Source organism: Cynoglossus semilaevis, chromosome 11 (genome assembly GCF_000523025.1).
Source record: "Cynoglossus semilaevis isolate Cse_v1.0 chromosome 11, Cse_v1.0, whole genome shotgun sequence".
Taxonomy (NCBI): domain Eukaryota; kingdom Metazoa; phylum Chordata; class Actinopteri; order Pleuronectiformes; family Cynoglossidae; genus Cynoglossus; species Cynoglossus semilaevis.
Genome location: NC_024317.1, coordinates 9,423,290 through 9,436,552, shown reverse-complemented (window position 1 = coordinate 9,436,552; position 13,263 = coordinate 9,423,290). Strand labels below are relative to the sequence as shown.

General features: G+C 40.4%; 2 protein-coding genes across 2 annotated transcripts; one reads left to right on the top strand and one right to left on the bottom strand.

Moving 5' to 3' along the window:
- The first annotated feature begins 924 nt into the window (after window positions 1–924).
- LOC103386249 (cytokine-like protein 1) lies at window positions 925–3,027 on the top strand. Its single transcript, XM_008320427.3, has 4 exons — window positions 925–1,186; window positions 1,283–1,327; window positions 2,193–2,339; window positions 2,429–3,027. The coding sequence occupies exons 1-4, from the start codon at window positions 1,040–1,042 to the stop codon at window positions 2,528–2,530; spliced, it is 441 nt and encodes a 146-aa protein (XP_008318649.1). The 5' UTR covers window positions 925–1,039; the 3' UTR covers window positions 2,531–3,027.
- Window positions 3,028–10,908: 7,881 nt separating this feature from the next.
- msx1a (muscle segment homeobox 1a) lies at window positions 10,909–12,998 on the bottom strand. Its single transcript, XM_008320426.3, has 2 exons — window positions 12,563–12,998; window positions 10,909–12,282 (listed from the first exon to the last, which is right to left on the bottom strand). The coding sequence occupies exons 1-2, from the start codon at window positions 12,996–12,998 to the stop codon at window positions 11,864–11,866; spliced, it is 855 nt and encodes a 284-aa protein (XP_008318648.1). The 3' UTR covers window positions 10,909–11,863.
- Between the last annotated feature and the right edge of the window lie 265 nt (window positions 12,999–13,263).

The window sequence follows — 13,263 nt, the reverse complement described above, 5'->3', positions numbered from 1 at the left end:
GGGGGGGGGGGAGTATGCCCTGCACAGTTCCCCAGTCCATCACCGCGTGAAACAAATATTTACCCTGACACTTACACCTGAGGTCAATTTAATGTGTCCAATTAACCTAATCCTCAATCCGCATGTTTTTCGGCTGTCAGAGGAGAAAGTCTAGAATGAAAACCCACTCACACTCCAGTAAAAACATGCAAACTCAACACAGAATGACCATCAGTTAGTGATCATAGAACCATTTCTGAGCATAGAACCATTCATCATCTTGTAGTGTCATTCAGCCCATGTGGGAGTGAGGGTGTCCTACTAAGTATACTACTAGCATAATGTGCTTTTTGTTGCACAACATGCCAAACAATATATTTTAATAACTGTCAGAGGCTTTCTTTTTAACTTCTTTGTTCTTTAGAATCATAACAATACTCTAAGGTTCACACTTCAGTTATTCTAAATGTTTGTGTAGATGTGTTGTTACATTTGTTCTGGTAAAATTTAAAAAAATTGCTCTTTTTGTGTTGACGTTTCCAAACTACGTCTTTCATATATCACACTTTAACTATATACGTATATAAATTTATATATATACAGTATATATATACTGTGTGTGTATATATATATATATATATTAAGTTCCACCTACTGTACCTTTAATTTTAGTTTGCGTATTTTATTCATGCGTGTCCGTGTGTGTTCCTTTAACTTGAACATAAACATCTCAGGTTTCGTGATTGACAAATATCGGTTTATTTGTCCGAAGTCACAGAATACTTCACTACGTCACTAAGTTCGTCACCTCGGTATTTGACTAAAAGTCGGCACTGGTTTGCTCTCAAAAACAGCAATTCCCCTACTGTACCTTTAATTTTAGTTTGCGAATTTTATTCATGAGTGTCCGTGTGTGTTCCTCAAATGTTTTCCTCAATCTCGCGGCGCGTTCACGTCATCGCCCACCCCCTTCATCCTTAAAACTGCAGCAACAACTACCCCCTCCTCGTTGTCACTACTCGGATCAGTGTTTGCCGTGCAGCTGGAAACAGAGCCGACGATGAGGCAGGAACTGGCCGCTCTCCTCTGTCTCCTCGGCGCTGTTGCGCTGTCGAACTGCGCGCCCCCGACCTGCTACTCCAGATCGTTGACCCTCAGCAAAGAAGTCATGACTCTGCTGGATAGAATACACACTTATCACCGCACGGTAAGTTGCTTTTAATTTGTCACTGATATGCAGAACATTTATTGTTGTATTCGGAGCTCAGTGACTGTGTTGCTAATGATGCTGTTCGTGTTACAGAAACCCTGCGCTGAATTCCTGCCAACCATCTTCATTGACGTGCACGTAAGTTTGAAGCTACAGTGATTAGTGATCACATGACAGGACAAGTCCAGATTAATATTGTTCCTTTTTTTCTGGACATGTATTTATTATAAATTAAAGCTAATACAAGGACGTGTTTGACGCTCCACAACATGCAAACTTAGAGGTTTTTTCTTATGGCTGCAAAATTGTGGCATGAGATTTCATCAAAGTACTTTGGTAATTTTATTAAGAAAATGTAAACTTAATTTATTAGATTAAACTGATTTTATATTTATATTTACTTTTTTATAGAATTCAGAAACAATTGCTTGAAACAACTCTTGACCAAGTATTGGTTTATTTCTGTGAATAGAAGAAAAAGAATCACAATCGACTTTTTGTTAGCGGTAGCCACAGTTAAGATGGGAATATAAAGGGAAATACAAATGGGACAACTCATAATCTCAACTAAATACCTTTATTTTAAAACACTGTAAATATATTTTTAGTAGTCATCATGAAGATGTAGTCATTGACAACCACTGTCAACTTTTCAGAAAGATATAAAAAAAGACATTAGACCCAGTAACAGACGATGCGGTGTTTGTAATCACAAACACACATGACGATGATTTAGTTGCAGTAGAATCAAACCAATCTGTCGTTTTGATTGGTTTTCCATGTGACCTTTTTTTTCAATAATAGTCAATGATTTGTTACAATGAGTGTTTGTAAGATCAGAATAAATGTACTGGATCAGATCCAGCGTCTGTAAACATCCACTGGCACAGGCAAATACTTTTATATGAAACATTGAAATAATTTCATTGATTCAATAAAACTATAAGTGGGAAACAGGTGACGCTGACATTCATAATGAAAACTGTTCTTTTATCTTCTGCAGAACTCATGTGTCACCACCAAGCTACGGGACTTTCTCTACGTGCTGCTCAACCATCCCAACCCGTATTGCAAAACTCGCCCCAGGATGGTGCTGCTCAAACGAAAAGTCCAGAACCTGCACACCATCATCACCAGACTCTGCTATCGGGTGAGAAGATCTCCTTCTCCTGCTCTCTCCTTGTTGTTGTTTTTACCCAGAGTGACTCGTGACCACGTGTGTGTGTTTTACTTTGGCAGGACCTGGTGTTTTTCACAGACGACTGTGAAGCCATAGATACTGGTCACAGCAGACCGTACTATGGAGAAGACAGGCTTCAGTTGTTGCAAGAAGACAGATGAGCCTGAGGGAGTGCATACAAAAGATATACACCGCTCTAGTACACACACATTATATTTAAACAGCTTCTACAAACACGTGCAAAATTCACACCACAGACTATAGTGTACCACATGCATGTTCCTGGCAGGACGCTCACTCCTGTGTTCATGCTCTGTGTGTGAGCTGCACACTCATGTTAGAGGACACATGTGGCCACATTCCAGCCAGGAGAGCAAAACTTTCCACAGGAAATATCCTGAATGCCAACCATACCGGCGAAAACCTTGAAATAATAAACCAATAAGAGATGTTTTTGCGCTGGTCCTTTAACTGCTTCTCATTTAGAGGGGCTGATGAAAGGGCCGCGCATCATCAGGAGAAATGTGTTTGTGTTGCCATAACCCTAGACCTGAGTCGCGTGTGTAAAAAGGAGCACTATGCAGCATTTTGTAAACATTTTATGACATAAACAGCGTGGTTGAATTTGGTATGTAATAAAAACAGTTGATGCCCTTAAGGTGGCACAGAGTTCTCTTTACGTTCAGTGCGCAGTTGTTTGAACCTCAGATGGAATGATGCTGCTGCAGCAGCAGCAGCTTTGAGTGAAGCTCAAAACCAGTTAACATTGATTTGACCTCTGCTACTGGTTGAACAAACGTATATCTGTTCTTTATTTATATATCTCTGCTATCAAAGGCTCCAGGGAGAGTGTCTTGATTGAACCCATGTTTACATACCTGTTTATGTGGTTTAACTTTTACCAACAGAAACCCCTCTCTTTCACAGTACTGGGCACAGAAACACTGTTCTAACTATCGTTTCGGTCCAACTGAATTCTCTCCAACAAAACCACTAAAAACTCTTGGTCATGGTCTCGAATATGTCATTTATGAAGTGTAATGAATTACGTGGTTTTACCATAAATCACGGTTTTCACTTTGTTGACAAAAATAACTTGAACTTTCTCCACCAGGGCGAATGCACAGAGTAATGATGCGTTGCTTTTGTGGCGTCTGTGGCCTCTGCTGCTCCCTGTTGGTCAGATTGTTCAACACATCTACGAAAGTAAGAGCAAGTTCTGACTGTCTTTGTTTTTTTATTGGGTTCCAGATAGTAGACAACAGTCTGTTTCTACCAAGAAACTGTTTTGAAGCATGAGATTGACGGAGTAGCACCAAATGCATTTATTACATAATACTTATTATTACAAGAAGAATAAATCTAAGCTACAAGTTACTTCAGAGATAGCTTAAATATTTGACATTTTCCCAGAAATCAAGTCAAATCAAGCTGTTCCACTATAGCCATAAATTTTATTTCACAGGGTCAAAAGGTACAGCATGTGTTTATTACCACATAATATCCCGTTTGTGGCCGTGATCCTACAACTGATTTGAATCCTGTTCATGAGACTTAAGATCCAGTCAAGTGAGGACACGGTGGGGAATGATTTACAACCACGTCAGCTCCCTGTAAATACTTCAGTGTCTTGGATGTTTCTAGTGATGGCTAATCTGTCCAATTAAACGTCATCTGTCTTTACCTTTTGACAAATGACGCTGAGGTTAGTGAACGCTGCTGCTGCCAGCAGGGACTTGTTTGACAAATCTCTCTGTGCATTAATTAAAAGAATCTGCAGCACGACATGGATCCCGACACAGAGGGCTTTGAAGCTGTGGTGTACAGGACGGCTTACACATGGATACACGGAGAGGGATTTGTTTAACAGAGGCTGCCATCTTGTGCTGAAATGTTTCCACAGCAACCTATATAATTAATTCGGACCAACAGGAACGAACCACACGAGTAAATACCGGCCTTTTAGGGACAATTTTTAACAGGCAAAGTTAGCCCAGTAGATGGCAGTAATTCTTACATTTATAAGACTGATGGCAAAACTCAAATTTTCAGGGCTGTGGGGATAAATGAAGAGTATATTAGTATATTAGGAGTATATAATGTTTTTATTGCATTATTTAGTTAGTTAATGAACAGTGACACAGCAGAATGAGTTTGTATTCCAACATGTCTCATACCCCCGGTTAATGGTTTCAGGTAGCAACTGTAAGAGTTTGTAATTCTACGTAGAACATCAAGTTCTATGTAGAATTAGAAACTCCAGACAGACTGCATGACGTCAGGTAAAGGTTTCTTAACCTTTGTTCATGCCGTCTCTTCCTTGACTTCTTTGACTTCGTTGTTCTTTAGACTGAAGATAGTTCTGAATATCATTGGTTCGATTTGGTGTCAGTCATGGCAGTGCGTAATGGATGAATACAGAATCAGTCAGTTCTTGGACGTAAACGTTTTGTTTTTAGCTACAAAGCAAACAGTGTACTCGTCAGTATATTTTAATTGCACGAAAGCATTCCATGGCTGGTCATCTGCTGTATGTTGTTACCTGCATTGACCACAAGATGGTGCTGGTATCCAGAGCAGCATATCACAGCGCCAGAAAAAGTATCTCTCTGTCGGAACAGATTTAAATACTTTTATATCACCTTAGCTTAAATGGCATGTAACAACATTGATTTAAAAAAGCTTTATTTGTTGCTATAAACGGCTATAATTACGCATTCTTGGTAGTTGTTTTGCATATGACGCCATTTAAAGTAGGTAAGAAAATGTGTTTTGTTTTTCTTGTACACAGGTGATTGAAATCCGAGTCGTATGTCTTTAATGTTTGCATATACCAGGGTATATTCAGTGTTGTCTTCGTTGTGATAATTATTTATGCCCAATTTCAAATGGTGTGATCAATATATATATGGACATACCTGTAAGTTAACATGTTTTTTTCTATCTGAAGCTATACGTGTGACTGTGCCCAGTAGCGTTTGTGAAGGTGGAACCTGATTGGCTAGACTAGACTACAGGCCGAATTAAAGGGACAGTTCAGGTTTTTTTTGTAAGCATCGTGTATGAAGTACTGCACTATGAACTGTGATGAAGTTTTTGGATTAAGATGTTTCATATATAATTTAGTTCAATAGTTCTATATATTATGTTTGTCTGACTGAAATTTGATATTTAAAATTTGTTACCTCTTATGTCTGTCTTTAGAGACACTCAAACGTTTTAGCTCAATAGTAACATTAGTTATGGTAGGTAAATAACCAGTAACATTTCCACATTTTTCCGGCAGCACTGAATCATCAACACATAAATGTAAAATCCCAGAATGTCCTTTATCATCATTCAAATCTTTACAATTTTAAAGTAATTTATAAATCTTTACCTGCTTCCTTTCTGTAACACTCACAAGTACACTCGACACACCCAAACTATGCCTACGAGGCAGCATACATTCAATGCACTATTAATTTAGTTTGACCCGAGTTTCAACAGGAGAACATCCCATTGTGCCAAAGATTCAAGTCGTTGCACTTCTGAAACATCAGATCGCAACCATTTACTGCTAATTAACTAAGCAGTAAAAATTACAAAAATGAAAATGTGAGCCTGTGTCATGTGTCTTGTTAGGAAGTGACCCCGCAGTGCAGTTATTATAAGGCTTAATTCCTGCACTAAGTGATTATCATTAGAGGGCTGCAGAATCCACCTTATCATCATCATTAAAGTAGGCAAAACCAGAACAGAACGTTGGAGCCACAGGCAGCCGTGTAATTTAGCAATTTTATGATCTGTGACACTGCACCAAAAATGCTAAATGTTTCCTAATAAAACAACAGTTTGGCTGCAGGGTGACAGCAATCCTTCTCTGCTTTGTTGAGATAAATTAACTTGTAAAGGGATATATATCAGAAACCTATTTACAATATAGTTTCTGTGATGCAGTGTGTGATGCTGTGCTGGTTTATGAGTACTTCAGGCCATTTCCCATAACATTAAGCTTTTTTATTGCATCTTGAAAGAAACTTTGCCTCATTAGTGCACATAAGAAAGCGTTTCCCCCTTAATTTTCAATAGAGGACTGGGACGCGTGCTCTCTCTCTCCTCTCTCGCTCTCTCTCACACACACACACTCACACACATGCACTGGCTGTAATTATGCTGCTCAGTAAACGTGGCTGTGCATGGAGTTTTGGGGTTATAGTTTTCAGCCCATAGTGAGATTTAAAGCTCCACATTTATTGGTCCAAAGCTGTCAACAGTAAATGTACCTTATAAACGTACAATTGTTTGCACATTGAAGTAATTATTCAGCAATGAGACGCCTGAAGTCTCTCACCGGCAAAAGACTTCAGTCAAGTGAACTAAATGTTTCATTAAATGCAGTTAATAATAGCTGTGGCGTTATTGTTTAGACAAAATAATCTCGTTGTAAATTGGCAAAGTGTGTACACGTGTAAAACAATGGTTAAAAAAAAAGCCAAAACAGCCACAAAATCCAAACTTTGACACACACCATATTTCCCTGTAGAGCAGTGTTTATGAAATATTTAAAGTATCCAGCCTCAGGACCCACATTTTCTTGAGTCATATTTAAACCGATTATTAAATTTCTTTTGTTTATTAGAGTCGTTTAATGTAGTTTTACACATTTTAAAACGGTTTCATGGGAAATCTGAGCCCTCGTTTGTTTGGCTAAACTCTCCAGGTTTGATGGTCGTCTGGCCCAGACCCTGGAGTCCAGATCACCCCACAGATTTTCTACAGTTTACGCCACGTTACGTGGAATCATTTAAAAAAGTTCTTCACTAGTGGTTAGGTGACGTCATAAGGTAAAAAAACTGCTTAACATGTACAAATTATAATTCCTACACCCTGACCAAATTCCAAGTTAGATTAACTAAAAAATAAATCTCCCAGCAACAACCGCCAACCTCTCTTTAACTGTGGAGAGATGTTTCTTTAGGGCCAATGCCTCTCCCTCTGTACAAAATAAGAAAAACACACAGAGTGTTGTAGTTTTTCTTACTGCAGAGTACACTAAGCTTCATGAACGTGTCCACTTCCCCCTGGTTTTCCGTAGCACATACTGTAACATCTGTCTGGTTTAGAAGAGTCCCTTGTCCTAAAGATGAGTTTTTCTTGGTCTGGAACCTTGCAGTCCGATCCAATGACTCTTAGTGTCTTTTTTTTGCTACTCCAATTCCAACCTGGACTACGTCATTCACTATAGGGTCCTGGCAGTTATTAAATGGTCTTTAGACATATTTTCTTTCTAATAATAATACTCTCACCATGTGGCTCTCTATTCGTATTTTATTCAGTGTTGGTCTCATGCTTTGTGAGAGCAACGATTCTTTAAAAACTTGTGACACCTAAAAAAAAAAAAAAAGATCTTATGGAGAGCATTTCCAAAAAGAGAAACCAATTTAAGCAGGAACACCAACATTAAAACAATACATTTTGCACTGCACATTAGTTTGTGCAATTGCTGTAATTTCATTTAAAGAAAGAATATTTTATTCATTTAAATTAACATAGGTTCTAAAAATGTACATTTGTATAAAATAATTCCCCAACATGAATTTCTCAAAATATTTTTGACGCAGTCAAAAGGTTTCGCTAACCACCTGCTGGGAGCCGTGTTTTTAGAATCACCGCTAGTGGGGAGTGTGGGGAAATGATGCGAATCCTAAATGCAAAAAAAACCCTTTATTCTGATATTCTGCGATATTATAAATACACTTTTTTTAAAAAAAAAAACGAGTGCATGTACGAGACTTATGTATTCCCCATCACGAAGTCTAAATATATTCCCTGACTCTCAGCCTTTGGTCTAAATTCTACAGAGGCTGGATTTATTGCACGCTGCTGCGTAAACGTGTCACTATTGTAACATATTTGTAAATTCCTTAAATATGAGAACATCTGGTTTCCTGCAGGAAACTGCTTTTTATAGCCGCTTTTCCCCCTTTAACTAAAAGCGGCCACGATAAATTGGTGTTGATGTCTATCAGAGCGGCGACCGAACAGTGATTTACAACATCCACGCTGCGTTATTAATAATATTTACAGCATATGGTTATGAGTGGCTGGCTGCCATCCCACCATGTATCCGCAGCCAAGCTGCACAGAAGGTGGCGTTTAGGAGGTTATAACACACCGTGCACGTACAGTCATTTTAATAAAATTATTTTTTTTCCTGCATGGACAAGAATGAATTTATTGTTGCACAGCACCTGTTTTCTCAGAGTTAACGTGTTGCATAAATTAAATCTTTTTTTTTGTAAATTTCAAGCAGTAAAAAAAAAATCCCCAGTGAATTTAAAACACTGATTACGAGCAGTCAATGTATTTTATCCACGCTCTATATATTGTGCACAAAATCCTCTGATTTATTCATGCGCAAAGAAATGTTGTAAATGGATATTTTAGTGCAGGTTTAATTTCATTGAATGACTTCAGACAGTCTTTAAATGACTGTGAGTGTTACTCCGTCTTTGAACAGAAGGTGGTGATGTGGTGTTTGAAAGAAGCTGATGGACGCACGTCTTCCTGTCATGTCACAGCGTTTGTTTTGAATCATAATGTTGAGGCTAGTTTTTTTTTTAATTGATGTGTATTGAGACAATAGTTTGGTAGTTTAGATCCAAGCGGTCGTTTTTATATCACGAGATCAGGTCTCATTTTGTTTTTATTTAAATTAAATTCGCTCAAAATACATTTAAGACTTTGTGCTCATAAGATCTAACTCAGGATTATAGGTTGGAATTTTACGAGAAATTCTAATGAAATATGGACGTGGTTGTAGTTGATACTTATAGCGACTGAGGCGAATGTCGAGCCAAACGACAACGTGAATTTTGTGACGAATTCACGTTAAAAAACGTTTCTAAAAACGATCTAATGATGCCCGAACCATGTGTGAAAATAACATATAGATACTGGAAAAAACTAACTTATTATAAAAAAAAAATACAATACAAATTACATTTGTTGTTCTTGGAGTAATCCGCAAAGAATTGCATAAGGATTTAAAAGGAATCAAACAGGTGAAGTGCTCGACAATAAAGTAAATAAATCAGTATTAAAAAGCCAAATAATAATAATAATAATAACCCAATTTCAAACCCTTGGACAAAGTTAAAGACAGACCATTCCCCCCAACCATTCCTGTTGATCGGTGCCACATATAAACCGCTTTCTCCGGGAGGATCAATGGGTTTGTGAGCGGAGTCAAACGGCCTCCTGTGATCTTTCTGGATGATGTAAACAAGTGAGTTTTGTTTTCTACTTGACTCCTGGCAAGATAGAGAGCCAGGGGTGGGGAGGGCGCAGAAGAATGAAAGGGTTTTTTTCAAAAGAGAAGGACGGATCCCCTTTGGCTCTTTTGTGTCAGGTTTCTTTTTCTCTTCAGATGAAGCGTTCATCCGTGTGATTTCAGCGTATTGTCGTGGGGATTATGTATTAATTCGTGTCTCATGGATAAACAGAGCAGCTCGAACAGTCGAAAGGAGATATCGACGGCAGATACTACGGTTAGGAGTAGAAGTCGTTCCTCAGACGGGTGGAGTCAGGTCATTTGTAACTGGTCTTAAATATATTGGTAATAAATAACCTTCCCCTGTGAAGTGAAGCAGTGCTCGCAGGCCTTGGCTGAGGAGGAGGAAACCTCAGAGAAGAGCTGTGTGTGTGTTGCCCGTCCCAGTCCCCCGTTGACATTTTAGGAATGATAAAAGTTCCGCCTTGCCTGGAGCTACAGCCTCGCTGGAGCCGGCCTCAGTCTGCGGCAGATTGCCTTTGCTCATTACAGCAATTATTTTACTCCAATTTAACCCCTGCCTGAATGGCAGCAAAGTGGAGAGAAAGCCTTTTTTTGGAGTGGCCTGTAATTTCCCCTCTGTCTTTCTTCTACGCTGATCCCTGCTTTGTCATTTGTCTCAGGTCATCACTCGCTCAAATACACAAACACACGCAGGAGGTTCGAACCGGTGTGATGCAGGAATGTCATGTGTTTAAAATGTGGAGTGGCACATGGCTCCTATAACACCCTCTGCCCTGATAGCTAAAAGTCACCTGGATCGTTTTACACCCCTAAACGCCCCATAATGATACTCGGGTGGATTGTTTACAAGCAATTTAGCCCTGGAGAAGTAATCTCCAGTATTTATCGGTGTGTTTTTGAAGTCAGCACAACTGCTTGTCAGTGTGTCACACCAGTCCAGCCCCTAGTCTTCACCCCCCCCTTTACCCCCCCTCCCCTCAAAAAACACAAAAAAAAATCTCCTGGCGCCAACAAAATCTGGGTTATTTGTTTCACAGCAATGGGCAACAGCTGCAGCAGAGGAAAAACATTCCACAAAAACATGTCACACGTTTAAACACAGTCAGAAAAGACTGACATGATAATTATAATCTGAGCCAAACGGGACCTTTTACATCTATATTACTGATACCTATATATATATATATATCACTAAATAGGAATATAAATAAATGTATTTGATCAATCACATCTCTCGAGCTAATGTTTATCAAATATGAACACGAGTTACTTGCGTTCATCTTTAGGTCAGTGATGAATTTTTATATTTTGTATTTATTTTGTTGATGTTTTACTTAATAGTCAAGTGTTGGTGCAGCAGACACCGTGCAAGTGTCAGTCAAAACGAAAGAGGTTCTTCTTGAAAAAAAGAATAAACAATTTATTAAGTTATGTCACCAATATATTCATAATATAAATGAGAATATTCTTCAAATATACATTAATTTTACAGTACACATATCCCTTCCGAAGGGAATCATTTTGACAACAGACGGTGCTGTTATTTAAAAAAGAAATTAGAAAGGAATAAAAACAAAACAAATGCTGTGGTTCTCCAAATTCACAAAGAGCATTCATTGACACTGGTTTTTAGTTTCGCATTAATAGAAATGCAAACTAAATTGTACAAGTATAGCATTTGCAGTGTGACAGAAACCCACCAAGCAGAGATCAGTGCGAAGGTGCGCATCACTGATGCTCCGGAGTAGCCCTTCACCTGGCCGTGATCAGCATAAAGTCAGCCACCACTGCTGCACACACTGTAAGACACACACTGCTGTGCATACTTGACTGTCCATGATTTCTCATGCAGGTCTATAGTCCTTTGGATGGTTTGCACCTCTCTGCATCACAAAAATATCCACCTTGAGGTCATTTATTCTCACGCATTTATTTCTCAGAAATGTATTTTTGTCTTCCAATCTCGAATTAAGATTTAACGATTAGGAGTAAATGACTCGTAAAGCTGGATTGTTTGTTTTGCAGAGGGTGAACTTACTGGCATGGAGTGGGTAAACCTCTGGGTCCTGAAAAAGGACGCGGAGTGTTCTGGCTCTCAGTCCCGGTGCGACATCGAGCCATGTCACTGCAGACAGCCGCCTCACCCACCTGTCCGTCCGTTCCCTCACCTCACTTCGGGGTTGTCAGAAAAGAAAGTACTCTGCGTGCGTCCTGGTCAAGCCAAGTGGTACATACTGTATCCGACGTGGGCCGCGTACAGTCCCACAGGAGAAACCGGCAGCGAGTGCCTCTGGAACGGGTGCGAAGCTGCGTAGGACGCGGGGACGTGTGCGCCGAGTGGAAAGGAAATCCCGAAAGCTGGTGGCAGCATGGGCTTGGCTGCCATTTTCAGTTTTTCCAGCTCTGCCTCTTGTAGCCGCTTGGCTTTCGCCCTCCTGTTCTGAAACCAGATTTTGACCTGGGTCTCCGTTAAGTTGAGGGAGCTGGAGAACTCTGCGCGCTCGGCGATGGACAGATACTGTTTCTGACGGAACTTCCTCTCCAGGGCCAGCAGCTGGGATGTGGTGAACGGCGTCCGGGGCTTTCTGTTCGTCTTGTGTTTTCGCAGAGGGCAGGCGGGAGGACTCAACCTTCCTGTAAAAAAAAAAAAAAAGAAAATTCATATTAATTTGAATCCGTTTTGTTACAGCGCGGTATCAAAACAGAACAGTACAGAGACGGGATTCCGTTAGCAAATAATTCAGAAGCTTGGATTACGGTGCGTAATGCAGCGCGTAAAAGTCACTTTTCCGACTCTTTACTGCACTCCTGACATATTTATGACATAATGGCATATCATTAACGAACCGATATCTGCTCAAAACGATGCAAACTATTTCCTCCTCTTCAATGACAGCTTAACTGTAGAACTTACGTGGAGGCGTGGGTGAAAAGCGAGGACTCTGTAGCCACGAAGTTCTTTCCTTCGTGTCCGGGCTCTCGGGTTTAATCATCACGTCGTCTGGCATGTTCATGATGTCACCCATTGGAAACGAAGCGCTCATGGGTAAGGCAGGAAGTGAAGTATCCAGACCGCCGAAGGAGCTCACCCGTGCGCTCTTTCCCAGCACCTGGGACGTCCCGGCCACGGACGCGGTGTCCGGAGACGGCACCTCCCTGCTGCTGGGCTTCCTGTCAGCCATCAGCGCCTCCACACTGAAGGGGAGGATCGCGACTTTGGGCTTGCCCGTCTCCTCTGTGGGACTCAGGCTGGTCTGCATCTCGTCTCTGCCGAGGAGAGCCGCGCGCGGAGATAGGTCTTCGGTTTTCAAACCAGCGGTCAAAGTGGACATGACGGTCGATGGGGCCATACAGGTCCTACTGGCACTAGGAGGCAGAATGTGACTCGTGGACGGTCTCGTGCGAAGAGCTTTAAATCAATGCGGCTGCTGTTGTGGTGCACCCTAAGGTGACGGTATCCTCATGTTTATGTGACCAAATTGGAGCGAAGGGACGTAATAAGGCAGGCGTGGAGTCAGCAGCAGCCAATCAGAAGTTAGGGGGCTGACCCTTGTGAGAAATGAAGCAGGGAAAAAAAACACTGGGAAAGTTAACAATACTTGGTCTTTCTAAACA